General features: G+C 43.1%; 3 protein-coding genes across 4 annotated transcripts; 1 reads left to right on the top strand and 2 right to left on the bottom strand.

Annotated features, from left to right (window-relative positions):
* Nucleotides 1-1,507: 1,507 nt before the first annotated feature.
* gata1b (GATA binding protein 1b) lies at nt 1,508-3,796 on the bottom strand. Its single transcript, XM_041946623.1, has 5 exons — nt 3,770-3,796; nt 2,800-3,106; nt 2,574-2,713; nt 2,279-2,404; nt 1,508-1,737 (listed from the first exon to the last, which is right to left on the bottom strand). Exons 2-5 carry the CDS (start codon nt 3,062-3,064, stop codon nt 1,525-1,527), a joined length of 744 nt encoding a protein of 247 aa, XP_041802557.1. The 5' UTR covers nt 3,065-3,106; nt 3,770-3,796; the 3' UTR covers nt 1,508-1,524.
* Nucleotides 3,797-4,726: 930 nt separating this feature from the next.
* Nucleotides 4,727-10,218, bottom strand: cdk20 (cyclin-dependent kinase 20). Its single transcript, XM_041945510.1, has 8 exons — nt 9,878-10,218; nt 8,536-8,649; nt 8,277-8,465; nt 7,838-7,959; nt 7,174-7,236; nt 6,734-6,857; nt 5,593-5,748; nt 4,727-5,040 (listed from the first exon to the last, which is right to left on the bottom strand). The coding sequence occupies exons 1-8, from the start codon at nt 9,950-9,952 to the stop codon at nt 4,849-4,851; spliced, it is 1,035 nt and encodes a 344-aa protein (XP_041801444.1). The 5' UTR covers nt 9,953-10,218; the 3' UTR covers nt 4,727-4,848.
* Nucleotides 10,219-11,254: 1,036 nt separating this feature from the next.
* On the top strand, nt 11,255-16,500 carry uxt (ubiquitously-expressed, prefoldin-like chaperone). 2 transcript variants are annotated; one of them, XM_041945509.1, is made up of 6 exons: nt 11,255-11,511; nt 13,084-13,165; nt 13,294-13,361; nt 13,697-13,804; nt 14,212-14,275; nt 14,723-16,496. In XM_041945509.1, the coding sequence occupies exons 1-6, from the start codon at nt 11,420-11,422 to the stop codon at nt 14,783-14,785; spliced, it is 477 nt and encodes a 158-aa protein (XP_041801443.1). In that variant the 5' UTR covers nt 11,255-11,419; the 3' UTR covers nt 14,786-16,496. The 2 variants fall into 2 exon arrangements, 1 of the variants encoding a protein (XP_041801443.1); XR_006007154.1 differs by having other exon boundaries at nt 13,697-14,275; nt 14,723-16,500.
* The last annotated feature ends 1,010 nt before the right edge of the window (nt 16,501-17,510 follow it).

Below are 17,510 nucleotides of genomic sequence, written 5' to 3'. Positions count from 1 at the left end.
GCCTCAGACCACCAACCGCCCTCACTTCATCTCCCTTTTCCTCTCTTGGCCTTTTTTTCTGGGTCCGGAAAACCAGAAGAAACCAGAAGCCTCCTGCGTTGCACAACATCGGCCTCCAGCAGGCAGGTGGCTCTGAGGGGGGGCTGCCTTCACTGTCTGCCTGCACATCAGCATACATTGGCGTCTGTCAGAGCTGCTTATCAGCATCGCCTGGATGAACGGCAACCATGGCGCTCCGCTGAGCCTCAGCTTTCACTTCCTGTCGGGGCGTTTCCAGTGTGGACGATAACTGAACGGATGTTCGAGACGGCGTTCGTTTCTGTTCGTTAGTTTGTCTTCCTCCTTCGCAGCAAGCTGAGGCTGCAGCAGACATTTGAAAACACAAAGAGGCGTCTGTGCCCAGAGTGTCCCAGAGTGTGACACCTGAAGCACCTGAGAGGTCAAAGCGCTGCGAACGGTCCGACCTCAGAGAGGAAGAGACAGCTCAGTGTTTCATCCACGTGAAAACATGGAAATTCATACGTGTTTCCTGTCGTCTGTGGATGAAACCAGAAACACGGACTGAGTGAATAATGATGAGTCATGTGACTAAAAGCTCCAGTGAAAACATCAGATGTGTGTGTGTGTGTGTGTGTGTGTGTGGAGCGATGAGGAGGAGGCTGTGGCCTTCCTCACTTGAACACATGAAGCTAACAGAAATGTCTGATGTCCATCCTGTTTTCATCGTTTCACCTTTGACTGGAGCTCTCTGAATGACGCCGCCTCGTTGTGTCTCTTCTTCGGTGGTGGTTTTAATGGTAGCGGAGAATCAGCTCCACCTGCTGTTTGATCAGATTCACACGGCGGCGGAGGAAGGAAACAATCAGGTTTTGTTTTCATCATTTGTGTTAGTAAATGCAGCTTTAATCTCGTCCTGTGTGTGTTTCTGTACTGCAGCGTCTCCCAGAGGCTGCTGAGCTGGTGTCCGAGCTGCTGAGGACATGTGAGGTTCCAGTTCACCTTAATCTGCCAGAATAATCAGTGTGCAGTACGTGAGCTCAATCATCAACAGCTTCTCCTTTCATGGTAACCATTAAAACATGATTCTTCTTATCAGCGATATGAATTCACATCTGTCAGCAGCAGATGCTCCAGATGTTTCATGCTGTTGGACGTTTTCACATTGAGTGAGTGACACGTGTTGCATTCAGGTCAGGGCAGTTTGTAAACTGAGCCACATGTCAAAAACACTATTTCTAACCTATCATGAGAATATTTCCATCTCTACCAACACGTGATGGATCTATTGAGTATGAAAATCTATATATTTTTGTAAAGAATGTATGATACCACTGTGTCTGAAAACATCTGGAATCCCTTCAACATAATAATAATATTAATAATAATAAGTTCATTAAAGAGCAAACAGAGAGCAGCAGCTGACAAATGTTAAAGTATAAAAATGATTTATTTTCAAGAATCAGTTCTCAGGTAGTTTATTAGTTTAAGTACAAAAAACACAAAATTAACAAAATTTTAAATGTTTTAAATGTTCATATTCAGCAGAGAGGAGGAGGAGGAGCAGAGGTCACATGGCAGCTGACTGAAGGAGTCAAACATGGCCTCCTCAGTGGGCGGGACAAGCCTGGCCAGCTTAGTAACCGATTGGTCAGATTTCCTGCTCCTTTTGTCCTCATTGGTCACTTTGCGGTTTCTGGTTTGGATTCCATCTTTCTTCATCGCCAACGGCCTGTTGACCTGACACACACAAAGGTTACACCTTAAAGTAGCTGCTGTTCTTTGTAGTGAAGTTTCAGTACCTGCTGCAGTTAGCACTACCGATGTAGTACCTGCTGCAGTTTGCAGTACAGGTGTAGTACCTGGTGCAGATTGCAGTACAGGTGTAGTACCTGAGGCAGTTTGCATACAGTTGTAGTACCTGGTGCAGTTTGCAGTACAGATGTAGTACCTGCTGCAGTTTATGGTTAAGGTATAGTACCTGGTGCAGTTTGAAGCAGAGGCATAGTACCTGCTGCAGTTCGCAGTACAGGTGTAGTACCTGGTGCAGTTTGAAGTAGAGGTGTAGTACCTGGTGCAGTTTGTGGGACAGGTTTAGTACCTGGTGCAGTTTGCAGTAGAGGTGTAGTACCTGGTGCAGTTTGAAGTAGAGGTGTAGTACCTGGTGCAGTTTGAAGTAGAGGTGTAGTACCTGGTGCAGTTTGCGGGACAGGTGTAGTACCTGGTGCAGTTTGAAGTAGAGGTGTAGTACCTGGTGCAGTTTGCGGGACAGGTGTAGTACCTGGTGCAGTTTGAAGTACAGGCCACAGGCGTTGCAGACTGGCTCTCCAGCGCTGTTCCTCCTCCACAGTGTGGTAGTTCCAGTTGAACAGTTCACACACTGAGTTCCTTTTCTCTGAGTCACAATCTGAAAACACATCAGACAGTTTAGACAAACGAACAGTTCAGGAAACAGTTTATTTTCATTTATTGATCGATGTAACAGGGACTGTGCTCGTTAATACACACTGCTGTTCATCCTGTGTGTCTGTGCTTGTGTGTTTGTGTGTGTGTGTGTGTGTGTGTGCACGTCTCACCGCTCTCCTCTTTGGTCTCAGCAGGGGTCGGTTGTTGGTGTTCTGTTGGAGGCAGCAGGTGTTACACAGGTGACCTCCTGCAGCGTCTCTCCTCCACAGGGAGGCGCTGCTCGTCCCGCAGCTCACACACTCCCGCTGGTCTGAACAGACACACCAACAAAACCATGAAACACACTCTGACGCGCAGCAGACAGGTGGAGCTCAGACAGACAGTTAGATACTTCACCAGGTACGCTGCCCTGCCCCCATGACATACTGCCAGGGAGCGCCCAATCACTAGGGGAGGCGGAGGTGGAGGGGTTAAGGATGCCATAGTAACTGTTCCAGCCAAGTGTTGCAGAAGAAAGGCAGGTGGGGGTTGGGGTCAGAGCTGAATCAACAGGAAGAAGGTAGGCAGAGCTCAGTGACTGACAGCTGGAGTTGTCCAACCAGTGAGCTTGACTGATGACCTGGTGACTGGCAGCAGTCAGCCACTCAGCCTCATGGGACATGCTTGCTGATTGGAGGAAGATGTGTGAAGGGGTGGGGCTAGGCTGCAAGACACACAACATTTACATTTTTTAAGAACAGAAGAAGAAACACAAGTTGTTTTAGCGGCAGCCCTGAATGGTCCAGCCAGTGTGGCATTCATGAAAACCGAATTTCAGAGCTTCATCACAATCTGATGACTGTGATCAAACGGGAAGGATCCCAAACCATGCGGCCATTGAACACCTGACCACACTCTGCAGCTCAACACTCACCTGTAAGTACAGGTGGGCAGTTTCACCTGGAACAATCAAAATTCTAATAACTGATCACATTTGACTTGTAAAATCTGAATCTGAAGTGTAACCAAAGCTGTCAGATAAAAGTGGAAAAAGTACAACGTGTCTCTCTGAGCTGTAGAGGAGATGTATACGGGTACATGAAATGGAAATAAGTACAAGTACATCAAATTGGAAGTTAAGTACAAGACTTGAACAAATGTACTTAATTATATTCCACCTCTGCTAATCACACAGGATATCTGTGACAATACCAGCACAACATATAAATCACAGAATCAAAAGGGAGAAGTAATAAAAGATAAAACAAATTTAAATCCTCAAACTAAAGGAACGCAGAGTGAATCAGTGGTTCGTTGTAGCGCAGCAGGAGGAACCTGCTCATGGTAAAGAAACACACAGTGACATTAAAGTGATGCTGATACTCACAGAGCTGAGGAGCTGCTCACAGTCACACTGCTGTCTGTCTGTCTGCCTGTGTGTCTGTCTGAGCTGACAGACAGGAGGGCAGACAGGAAGTGGGAGGTGCCGCACTTTGACTCGAGTTCCTTTATTTTTGAAATGAGATGAACGGGACTGATTTGCTTATTTATTTAATAAGTTGGCTTTAATCTTCATTAATGATAATCCCAGTTGTGGAAAGTAACTAAGTACATTTATTCAAGTACTGTTTGAGGTAGATGTAATGTACTTTTCTGCTACTTTTTACTCATACAACAGTAATTTGACACTTAAATTAAATTAAAAAATTAATTAAAAATTAAAAAAGGACCTGTATAAAAATGTGTGACGTTATAATAAACTACCCAGAAGAATGTGAAGTATCCATGACAACCAACTACACCATTAAAGTACTGCTGTCATCTTCCCACATCATTAATTAACGATCCATTAATAAAACAACACAACAGGTCAGGTCATTCTGCAGAACAAGTACTTTTACTTTTGATCATTTAAGTACATACACAGTGGCTAATACACAGTTTTACTTGTAACACAGTATTTCCAGTGAGGTGTTAGCAGTTTTACTCTTGCTTTTAAAGGACAGAATACTTCACCACTGGACAGTGATGATGCTTTCGTCTTCATTATGAAGAGACTTAAGCATCATGAATTCATCATAGTCTCTTTGATGAATTCAGAAGCAGCAAAGTCCACAGGTGAGTCCACACTCACCTACAGAGACTGATAATGGTGTGTGTGAGGAGCTGAAGATCCAGGTGTTTTTAGACTCCAGGTAACTGTTCCATTCTGAACATAATGAAAACCAACAGCCAGCTGGAGGCCAGAGGACTGACATGACAACATCCCGCGTGTAGTGTGAACATTTAACGTGTTGTATCATCATCTCATGCTGTCTAAAGGTCAGATGAAGGTCGGCCTCACACCTGAGCTGAAGCGAAACAAATGAAAATGTGTAAAGAGCTTCAGCAGGTGACAGAAAATAAAAACACGTCAACGACTCTTTGTGCAGAGTCACTGAAGGACAAAGATGATTGGTCGGGTGGTCAGAGGCAGGAGGCGTGTCCCTGCAGCAGTGCAGGGTCTACCACGCTTCTTTGCAGGGGCAGGTCCAATGAAAAGTCAGTGGGTGGAGCCTGCAGGCGCTGGCGTGGGGGTCGGCCCCCCCTCTGAGGAATGGGCAGCTCTGAGTGGTGAGCAGGAAGAGGAGAGCAGAAGAAGTATGGATGGAGGAGAGCCTGCGGAGCACAGGTGGACCACCAATCAATACATCAATCAATTACTGAGTCAGGTGCAGGTTTTACTGTTTCTGGACCAGCTGAGCAGTCACTATAGATGTCACTAAATCCTCCACGCTGAACATTTTGAGTCAACCACAGACAAAAACCTCTAAACATGTAAACGTCTATATATTAATATGATAATAAACGGAATATCTTTGGACTAAAACAAACCGTTTGATGAGGTCACTCTGATTTAATCAATCATTCAGTCCATCAAACATCTAACCAACAGTCCAAAACCCAACAAGCTTCTTTAATTAAATGATGCTTTAGTCTCTACCCACAAACACAACAGCCCAAATCTGAGCAGCAGATGTGAAGATACACAAACACATTTCCCACAATGCAATGCATACCATGAGACCACCTGTGATACCAGCAGAGACCACTAGTGGTACAGAAACATTGAGCCAGACCTTATTGTAAATAAAAGCACTCACAGACACAAAGAGGGACCTCAGACGGAGCCCTGAGGAACTGATGTGAAGCTCACTTCCTGTTTCTTACCTGTCTGGCGGAGCAGCGCTGTTTGGACGGATAAACAAGGAACTTGTAAAGCAGGTCGACAGCCTGCGGAGACGTGTCAGGGACTATCTCCTCCAATGGGATCGCTGGATTCTCCTTAAAGGTGATTTTATTGTAATCTGGCAACTCCACGATCTCCTGGAGACACAAAGACAACATCAACAGGTGCACTGACAGACGGATCCAACATCAGCACAGACTCGACCAATCACAGCTCAAGTTCTGCATTCTGCATAATGTCAAATCTACGAAAAGTAACTGCAGCTGTCAGATAAATGGAGCGGAGCAGAAGCAGAAAGCAACATCAAATGGAAAATTTGTACTTGTAAGTACAGTACTTGAGTAAATGTACTGGGATACTTTGAACCCGGTTCTTCCATTAAAGCTAACTGAGCTTCTATGTTGAACTTATAGAGAACATGATATGTGTTTGTTTCCAGTTTTCTTGATTAAATCCAGACAAGAGAGATATTTTTATTATTGCCCATCAACAGATTTCTGATCAGCAAATCCATAATTTTTTCTTGCAACATCTCTCCTTTAATTACTGGATAATTATGAAGCTTCGACCCATGTTTAATGTAAGAGTTAATGTAAGAACACAAACATCAGATGTTTGAGCTGTTTTAAAGACAATTAAACTTTAGTTCATTACGCCCTGTTTACTGCAATCATTTCATTTCCTGCCTTAATGAATACAGACGCTGACAACTAAGAGATGAGATCACATTCAGTGTTTAAGCTTTTGGCTACTTTACACTACATAATATTTTATATTCTATGCTATAGTCCTGTACTATATATCATGTTCATATGTTGTAGCGTATATTTCTATTGTATTTCTATATTAATACACACAAACACTAAGTATTAACTTAATCATTTTGTAGTCTTACATGCATCACTTCACCCGAGACAGTACTGCAGTATTAGCTTAGGTACAACACTGGTGGTGAGAACTGTGTGTATGTGTACTGCTAGTTTAGGTTAAAGTTTATTACTGTTGCTATTGTTTGTTGTGTGTATTATGTGTAGAAACTGGATGCAGAACATGTGAAAGGTTTCTATCTGTGTGTGTGTGTTTGTTTTTGCGTGTGTGTGTGCGCATGCGTGCATGTCTTACAGGCCAGCTGTCTTGTGTTGGTGTTCCCAGCACTCTGAGGACACAGCAGAGCTGTTCAATGTCGTTCTCTCCAGGAAACAGAGGAGACGAGTTCAAGAGCTCCCCGAAAATACAGCCCACCGCCCTGAAACACACACACACACTTCAAACTGCTGCTGCCCCCTGGTGCTCAGCTGTGAGTTTTGCGCTTCATTATTTATTCATGTATTTGATGCAAGTTCAGAAAGGTGCTGAGTTGCAGCTAAAGTTTTCATGTGTAGTCAGTGGACAGATGCTCCAGGGTCACCTGAAGGATTAATTTTGGTCAGAATGATCTGGACTGTACAGAACAACTTTATTCTCCATCATCAGTGACCACATCTCAAACATATTCAGAGTGTCAGTAAACCGGGTAGTCGTGTGAGCAGCAGCACTATTATGAGCAGCTGCAGTATTCTCACCACAGGTCGACTCCTTCGTCGTACTTTCTGGCTCCATACAGCAGCTCAGGAGCTCTGTACCACCTTAAAACACACACACACACACACACACACACATACTGTTCACAATGACTCTGGATGCTTTTGTAGAGTAAAATCACTTAAAGTTATTCTACTGACATAAACAGTGAACAGTTCCCGGACAGCGTGTTAGATGTTAGATTCCCAACATGAATTATAATCACCATCCAGTTCTATAGTTTATGATAACAACGGAAAACCACCACAAAATCATTGTAACCACAGTGTGACATTTATAAAAGAATCCATGAGAGACTGTGGAGAAACTGTGATGGAAGTGGTGAGAGACACAGATGATAACAGCTCTACAGAAGAACCAGGTTTGATTCTGCTGCTGTTTCTAAGGCTCTGATGTTGTTTCTGTTTCCATGGTGACATCTTTCTCCAACTAAATCCTGACTTTGGTTTGGGGCTCAGAGTGTTTTGAGTTGTTAGTGTATTTTCATCAAAGCGTGTGTCTCTATACAGGGTAGCAGGAAGATTTGCTGTTTGTCTCTCTAACAATCAGAAACATCAGTCCACTGCTAAATTAGCTCATAATAATAATAATAACAATAACAATAGTATGGCTCAGTGTGTGTGTGTATGTGTGTGTGTGTGTTACCTGGTGGCCACCTGATGGCTGTACAGTCTCTCCCCCTCCTCAGTGAACAATCTGGCCAGACCAAAGTCTGCAATCTTCAGATGACCTGAAGAGCTGATGAGGAGGTTTGCTGGCTTCAGGTCCTACACAAACACACACACATGCACGCACACACGTCAGAGCTTTTATTCTGAAGAGCTACAGGAACAGAAATCTTTTCCTGTTCCTACATGTGTGACTATTTTTACTGTCCTCCGCTTGATTGAGAGTGTGAGAGTGTGAAGCTCAATATGTATCCTCAAACATTCACACATGACATGTCCACTCATTCCTAAAAACAATCCCACAATGCACTGTGCACAATCCACGTCTGAAAATGAATGCATCATAACATCTGTCAGAAATAACACAACATGACGAAGATAAAATAAGAGTCTGTGTGACACAGATGGAAACTCACCCGGTGCATGATGTTGTTGTGATGCAGGAAGGCAACGCCCTTCAGCAGCATCATCATGTAACCTTTGACCTGAGCAGGGGTCAGAGGTCGCTGAGAGTTCCTGATAACCTCGGAGAGGTCAGAGAGCATGAAGTCAAACACCAGGACGAAGCCAGTGCCGTGAGGGAAGACATCCTTCAGCTTCACTACCTGAGGAGGAGGAGGAGTGTGAGGCTAACCTCTGACCTCTGACCCTAACATGGCGTCCACTCAAACTCACATGTTGGTTGTCCTCGATCTCCTGCAGGGCCTTGATCTCCCTCAGAGCCTGGTTGGGGATGCCATCTTCCAGCCTCCTCAGAGCCACTTTCTTCAGAGCCACTGTTTCTCCTGTCTGACAGACAGCATTCAAAACATCATAATCAATACTTTCTTTACTGACAAAGCAAGACATGTGCGCTGATGAATTAACTGAGCACTCAGTCCAGTCCAGCTGTGTTCCTGGCAGTGATGGACCTCTGACCTTCAGAATAAGACTTTTTTAGCTTTTTAAAACTATTTTTCTGACACCAGTCGTCAGTCTGTGCTTTCCTTTGGTTGGTGGAACAGTAGCATACTGTTGTGTTTGATTTGAAGAACATCACTGCTGAGCTGGGAGGAAATTTGGGGATGTTGTTTGCTGCTGATTTAAAATGAGGATTGTGTTTTACTTGGAAACACAAAAAGGGCTGCAACTACTTCCTACTTTCATCACCTGTGATGATCTGCTGATGAGTTTCTTCATGATAGACTTACCAGTTGTTTCAATATAATGTGACAAAATAGTGATGAATGGTCATTATTTTTTTATTTTTTCAACTTTATTGAACTTGACAATATTTATAAATTCCAGTACGTCTCTCCACTATGACTTATTACAGAAACATAAACAAGTGCAAGGCAAATAAAAATCTATATATTAACCAAGATATTAGAAATTAAGATGATATAGAAAATAAACTAAATAACTAAATAAAGCAGGCAGTCCATCTTTTGACATGAGACAGTCCTTCTTTCCATTACATTCACAGTTCAAACCCATGAAAGTGCTGCTTAAGGACACATGAAGACGTTTCCATTACAGTCATTTAAGGCATTAAAAGTGACAGGTTGTTGCAAAGTTCTTGTATTGGACCATATTTTTCAGCTAAAAGTACTAGAGAGGATAACAAGATTTTTAGTTCATTTTTTAAGGCTATTAGTGATGGTCTTTGATTTTTCCATTTACATGTATGTAAATGATATCCCATAATTATGATAATATTGATCATAGGAATGGTCATTATAATTTCCCAAAGCCAAACGTAACATATTCAAATGTCGTCTTTCATCCGATCAACAGTCCAAAATCAGACAGAAGATAGTCAATTTATCATATACAGCAAAATAAAGCATAAAAAACTCAAATTTTAGAAGCTGGAACCACAGTATCTTTGCCTTTTTGTTGGAAATCCGTCTGAAATTATTCATTAATTACAGAGGTAGTCATCAATAATTTTCTGTCATGTATCATGTTGATTAACTGACTTACCCCTAAATAAAAATAACCGTCAGCTAATGTTAGTGCTGTGGACCAGTGATACCTCGATGTGTTTGGCCTTGAAGACGATGCCATGAGCCCCTTCACCGATCCGACCCAGAATGCTGTACTGTTCCATGTCTTCACACTGACTCACACTGATCTCTCACGGTGAAGAAGTGGACTGTTTCCACTACACTGCAACTGCATTTAATTCGCGTGGAGTCAGAATCATGAAAAATAGATATTTCTCAATCGTAGTTCTGCATAAGAGGTTCTATTATGAAACATGACGGTGGGGTGCTCCTGAATATCGTCAGTAGCGATGACAACGCCTGAGTCGTGACTAATTAATTGTTTATGAGATTAAAAATAAAAACGAACTCCATTAAGAAATCTAGCAGTTCATTGATGTTGAGCTTATCGACTCAATACCAAAAAGCGGTACCTAACAATCTTGCAAATCCTCTAGACATATTAACAGTGCGCTTTCATGCGGCGAGGAGGAAACAACGACGAAACAACCTTTTGTGAGGAAATATTAACTTTTACAAAAGCAAGCACCAACCCGAGCTAATAACTAGCTAACTCTTCGCTAACATCGTCTTGGCATATGTTGCCATGGTAACCTACGAGCGAAACTAGCTAAGCTAAAACGAGATTTTTAACGAGAACTGTCTGCTGTAAAGAGCTGCTGGCGACGCGCCACTTGTGTCTGACACAAACTAAAGAGACGCAGACGTATGTCTTTTATAAAATACGATATTTATATAACTGTTCACGCACAGGGCAGTTTTAAATACACATTTTCTGTTAAACGGGCTAGTTACAGAGCCACCGCCATCTTTGTTTACAGTGACGTCACGTGAGTAGTCCATCTACAGAAGCAGAGCAGGTAGAAGAGATACACCTGTCGGTCCATCACCTTACACAAGACAACAGCTATCTTTACTGATGGGGTGATTAAAAAAAGTTTGGCATTTATTGTCATTCAAAGAGTAAAATATAATAATCATTAAATCATCATTATTATTCATGGTGTACTTAGTAGAGATGTTTAAAACAGGTTACGATATGGCATTTAATAAGTGCAACAAACAAAAATAAATGAAAATAATGAGTTGCTGCACTTGTCAATCACTCACATGGAAACTGACATGAAGACTGACATCATCAGCACTTCATGAAAAATCTCATTTCATATTTGTAGAATATTATTTTAGCAAGTCATCTCATTCTACCTCTCCTCTGAATGCTCCACTGCATGTTTTTTCTTTTATCTCAGAAAAGAGACTCTCCTGCTGTTGTTTGAAATGCTAATATTGATATCTATCTTATCTTTAGAATAGATTTTTTCTATTGACTCTAATTCTGTGGCTCAAAAGTGTAATGCTTTTATTGTGAAATCAGGAAGTACTTGTTTACAGCGAATCTACAGCCGGGTCAGATCAGTGTTTTCATGAGGCTTCAGCGTGCTAACCGAACAGTTTGCGGCTTGGTATTGACACAGAAGCATTAAAATTAACGTCCGTCAGACATTCAGCAGGTTACTGCCGGAGTTTATCTTCATAACAAGCGGAAGTTTGCATCTCAAGAGACAGTGAGGATGACTCCGCCCGTTGATGCTAATGCTAACGTGGATCAGAAGGTTCTGCAGTATGAAAACTTCATCAACGAAGTTCTGAAGAGAGATTTACAGTAAGAGACACAAAACGACACTCACTGCACGAGCTTCTGCACGTTATTACCATAACACACCCACTCTGATGGTCCAGTGGACAGTTTTCATTTGAACAATAATCCAGAGTCAATATTTAAAGTGTCAGATAGAGATAGTCAAGATATTTGGACTGCAGAGCGAAGAGAGAGTAGAATAAAACTTTATTGACACCAACACACAGCAGAGCTACAACACTGCACGAAACAACGACAACACACACACACACAGAGCTGCTGGACTTGCAGAAGCTTTGAAACGTGTTGCCTCTCATCCAAAGACCATATTCAGGTCTAACTGACTGGTGGAGAGTCCTGCAGAGTCCAACAGAGGTTGGAGAAGCGGCTTGGTGGGGGAATCGAACCGGAAGATTGCCGGAGTCGAACCGGAAGATCGCTGGTTCGATTCCCCCACCGGCAGAAAAATGTGGGTGTGGTGGAGTATTCCCTCCCCCTCCATTAACCGGCTGATGTGCCCGTGAGCAAAGCACTTAACCCCCCCCCCCCCAATATGCTGCAGTGCGCTTGACTGCAGCCCACCCCAAATGTGTGTTTCACTGCATGGTGCATGTTTGCGTTGTCCCAGTCTTTGGATCAATAAAGTGAATAAACTTAAACTTAAACTTAATGTCTGAGGAAAGACAAAAGGGGTTTTATGCTCTTGAAGGTCTTGAAGCTCTTGAAGGTTTCCTGTGTAATACAAGAGGTGTCTTGTGGAGCCAATCAGAGCTTAGCTTCTTGAATCAGAATGTGTGTGTTCCTCCTGCTCCTTCTGCTCCTCCTCTGCTCCCTCACAGCTCCCCCTCTGCTCCTTCACAGCTCCTCCTCTGCTCCCTCACAGCTCCTCCTCTGACTACAGAACTCTTCCAGGCAAAGATTAGAGTTTGTTCTTGTCAAGTTTTTTCACCTTTGTCTACGAATATGATCTTATGTGTTTACTTCAGTGAATTTCTTGGGTTTAAGTCCCTTTTTGGGTGATTTTAACATTGAGCTGATGATCTTTAAGCTCTTCAGGGTGGAGCTCACAGATCTGTGGGCGATTAGCATTAGATCATCAGACAGAGATTTTCTATCACGACTCAACACTCGGAGTCAAGCCTGAAACAGGACGAATGAGGATTTAGATCAGGAGCGATCTGATTGGAGAAGTTTGAGACTGTGATCAAACTGACACTGTAACAGCCTCTCACGTTTTCAGTCACCCGAAGCCTTTTTCTACACTGATCGACAGCTGGTTTCTGAGCGCAGAGGAAACGATTTCTGACGTCATACGAACTACTTCTAACCGAGTGAACTCAGTCACCCTCCAACCTTTTTAAAACCCCTATTTATTCATGTCAGCTCACTCTTTCATTTCCGCTGCTTTGTTTTATTATTATTATTATTGTTGTCGATTGTGGTATTGTCGTGTTGGGTACTTTATCCCAATTTGTTTCAATCTTATTTAGAACTGTTTGATTTTATTTGCCTCCTGAAATGTGTTGTATCAATAAAGTTTATCAAGATTGCGATGTTAATGCAGAGTGATGACCTGTGAAACTGTTTGTTTCTCAGGAAGGTGTTGGAGCACAGAGACTCAGTTTATGAGAAGATCTCTCAGTACCTGCAGCTGAAGAACACCATCCAGAGTCTGCAGGTACACACACACACACACACACACACACATGGACACACACACACACATGGACACACACACATACATGGAAATCAATGAAACAAACTGTTTGTGTGTGTGTGTGTGTGTGTGTGTATGTGTTCCTGTAGGAGTTGGGCTGTCAGCGGCTGAAGACTGAAGTTGATCTTGGCTGTAACTTCTTCGTCCAGGCTGAAGTGTAAGCTGTTGTTAATACTAATCAATGACTCTGATAGACACAATTCACACTGATCAATTACAAACCATATTAGTGACTGTGACAGAGTGGATGATGTCAGGAGGATGACACACCTATCAATACAGCAGCAGGAACTAGAAATAAAGGCCTGTCTCTAATACAGGCCTGCCCCTCATTAAGACCCTCTGCTGGAGTTAAAGGCATTCAAAGATTTTAATTAGCTGTCACATTAGAACCAAAACAAAACATTCTGGTTGTTTCAGAAGATGCAGTAGAACCTGAAGGAAGTATCCATGCATGCTTTAACTCTGACCTCTCTTCTTCTTGTCTGTCAGTGAGGACTCGTCCAGGATCTTTGTGGCAGTCGGTTACGGTTTCTTTGTGGAGATGAACCACGACGAAGCTCTGCGATTCATCGACAAGAAGACGAGTCAGCTCACAGCGTCAGTTCACCATCACAGGATATTAAAACACAGCAGCCGAAGCCATTCTTCTTCTTCTGAGGTTTTATATCTCCAGGAACCATTCACCTCCAGCAGAGAATCAACCTCAGCTCTGACTTTATCTGCAGTGGAAGATAAAATACAGTTTGTTTCAGTCGAGCCAGAGATAGAGTCACCACCTACAGGGGGTGGAGTGGGTGTAGAGCAGGTGGTGGTCAGAGTGTCGGTGGCTCCTCCAGTGGGAAGACCAGGAAAGTGCTGTATAAACGCTGTCCATGCACAGTTTGAAATGAAAACCTGACTTTGGGGAAACATCTGTAGAGTTTCAGTTATACATTAGCTCAATGCTCGTTGTGTCCATTGTTATGAGTGAGAGATGCTAACTATGCTAACATTATGTGTTTCAGCTTCACAGAGCAGCTCACCAAAGACTCGGCTAAGATTAAAGCCAACATCCGCATGGTGCTGGAGGTCAGTTCCATCTCTCTCTTCTTCATGTTTCATTTTATTATGATTCACAGTGAAAAGCTGTAACAAGCGTCAGAGCTGCAGCTGACAGTTACTGATCAATGAATTATTCTTTGTTTCATGAAATAGTAACTGTGTCTTGAATGTCAGTGAGTGACAGTAAATTCTGATAACGACTGATAATAAATGCAGCTCATCCAGCAGCAGCGCTCGAGGCTTTTGTGTGACTCTGTTCCAGCTGTTTCTCAGCAGGACACTGACTTCCTGCGGCCGCAGTGCTGATGTAGTAGTGTAGTAGTGTTACATCAGTTTAATCAATGTACTCAGTGATCAGTTCCTGTCCTTTCAGACAGGAATGCAGGGGCCGAGTAGATGTTGGTTGAGTCAGCGTCTTGTTTTCAGTCAGATGAGACATCTGATTGGTTGCTGTCGTCTTCTTCTTCTCCTCAGGGTCTGCGGGAGCTGCAGGGACTGACAGACCTGCCGGAGAGCACAGGAAGAGAGGTTTTCTAGACTGGTCCGCATTGTAGACGACCAGAGGACGGTTCAGGAGGGACATTTAAATACTCAGCCTCTTCACAACAGCGAGCTTCAACATGGACGTTTAATAAAACCTGACTGTCGATGTTCTGCAGGAAGAGAATAAAGCTCCGTTCAGAAGATGAACATCACAGGAGGAGGAGAATGAAACCTCCTCTGAGCTCCTCAGTGATTTCACTCATCGTTCAGGACTCAGTTTAACCCTGGTGGAACTGTAGGGTCTGCTGTGTAACGCACAGACTCAAGGGGAGGCAAAACTCCTCCTCAGAGTCAGAACACACACGGAACACATGTTGATCTCATTCAGTGTGACTTCACTTCCTGAGGAGATCTTTATCTCCGAGGATCCAGAATAAACTCCAGAAATCCACTGAGAAACCAGAGAAGAAGACTCTGCAGAACCTCCTGAGAATCTTCATGTTTTAAAATGTCTTCAGCATCACAGTGATCCAGTGATAGCTGTCTGTAGATCCATGAGGACACAGCTAACAGGAGCGGCTAACAGCTAATTCAGCAGACTTGTAAAGGAGATAAAGCCAAAAGGCTCAAAAACAGGCTGTAAACAGATGAGCCCCATCCTGTTGCTGCCATGGCAACAGGCTCTTGTTCTCCTGATGGATTTAATGGTGTCTGTCATCATACTGGTTCATAATAGGCCCTTATGTTTCCATTTTCGTGTTAGCACCTATCGGAGTGCAGAAACATTTTCACCCAGAGGTCAAAAGTCACACTGAGCTGATAAAATGCAGTAAAATATAAAAACTCAATGATCCACTTTAAAATAGAAAGATGAGGTTTAAATGAGAGGAGCAGCAGCCAGGTCACAGACTGACAGGAGCTCACCGTGTCTGCAGTCATTACTGAGGGGAAAATGACCCACAGACATGTTACCACTGACAGCAGCAGCTGTGAACATCACCTCTACAGACTGCGTATCTGTGCCCGTGACATGTTTAGCCTAGCTTAGCACAAAGACTGGGAGTGGGGGGAAACTGTTAGCGCAACTGACCACAAATATAAGTGTCTGACTTCTGTGTTGTTTTTTGTTTATTAAAGACAAAAATGTCAGACTGCAACTTGACTGACAGGAAGTTTCTGCTACCCTTCAAAATAACATCCCGTTATTGTGATTGATGTTTCTCATTAATGTAAATCTTGCTTTGTTGAATTTGAATTCTTCCTGTCTGTGTGGATGTTTTGTCTAATTAAAAAAATACACCATATGGTCTAAAATATGTGGACAGCCCAGTGTTCCTTGGTTTGGTCCAAACTCCTCATTGATACTGGGTTATTGTTGAAGCAGTATGGTCGTGAATGCTGCTTGTTTGTTGAAGAAACTCTGTTTTCACAGTGACGTCATGCAGCAGGTTGAACATGTGGTGAAAGACTGGAAGCAGCAGAGTGGAGGCTGTTGGAGCTGAACATGGTGCCTCTATCACATGCTCAGCCGTCCACTGACTTTTGGCCATGGTTGTTGTTTTGTCCCAGATGTGATTATCAGTTTTTAGCAGCCGCTGAACAGATGTGATGTGATGCATTTCATAACAGTCGTAATAAAAACTGGAGCGTTCGGCGTCAGCTCGGCTGCTCTCGACGACACTGAGCCTGTTGCCATGGAAACTGATGCTAAATAGAGGCAGTGGTGTAAAGAAGCTGAGAGATGACTCCCACACTCACACACACACTCCTCTTGTGTTCAGTTTGGGTCTCAGATGAATTTCGTTGCTGGCTGAACGACTGCAGCTGATTCACATCTGACAGTCTGAGTCCAGCCACCATCAGACCAGCACCAGCGTCGAACTGGCTTGGTGCTCTGCTCAGCGGCTCCCCGGCAGCAGCGGCCTCTCATCCTCTCTTGACTTTGAAGAACACACACAGAAGCTGGATAAAGTCATCATAGTTGTAAAGTTGTCCGTCTTGGTACGAAGTTGCAAATCAATTTTCTGAGCTTTTGACCACATGTCATGGTCTTCATGAGCAGATAGAGTTTCTAACTTTTCAGTTGTAAAATTGAAGAAGCAGCAAAATAAATGAAGAAAATAGATTTGTTTTATGTTAAATTTGTTTTCCTCTAGAAGAAAAACTTCACATCTGGATTTTAGGAATAGTCATGAGTGAGACTTCACCCACCTAAAATCTCTGACTGGCCACCAACCAAACTCTGTTCAGTATTCTGAGTATTTAGTGGGGCGTAAAGCTCCAAGGTGCTGGCTGACAGAAAGTCACCAGTCCAGCGTGATTATGAAACAACTCTTGATCGAATGTGTTGCTCAACGGCTCCTCGACAGCAGCTTCAGGTTCACGGTGATCAAACAGCAGCAGAGCGTCTGACGTCACCACCCCGCTGCTGCAGACGCAACAGCGCGCTGCGTCAAGTTTCACATCATACAACATACCGGAATTCCGGCAAAGTGCGATGGCTTCCCTCCAAAATAAAAGGCCACCACTATCATTTTTACCCGAACATTTGTCATATTCACGTTAAACACAGAACAACAGAAATAAATATAGGAGCCTATTTTATCTGAGAATGGAGACACTTTACCATCCTGAACTTCCATGCTGTTATTCTTAGTGACAAATATGAACATAAACATAAACGTAAATCAGTACAAGGTACTAATGATCATACTATATATGATGCATATATGAATATGCATTACTAATTGTTTTAATACACTCACACAAGTAGACAATC

Source organism: Chelmon rostratus, chromosome 10, assembly GCF_017976325.1.
Source record: "Chelmon rostratus isolate fCheRos1 chromosome 10, fCheRos1.pri, whole genome shotgun sequence".
Classification (NCBI taxonomy): domain Eukaryota; kingdom Metazoa; phylum Chordata; class Actinopteri; order Chaetodontiformes; family Chaetodontidae; genus Chelmon; species Chelmon rostratus.
The sequence above is the reverse complement of the archived record's forward strand: the minus strand, read 5'-3'. Positions and strand labels throughout refer to the sequence as shown.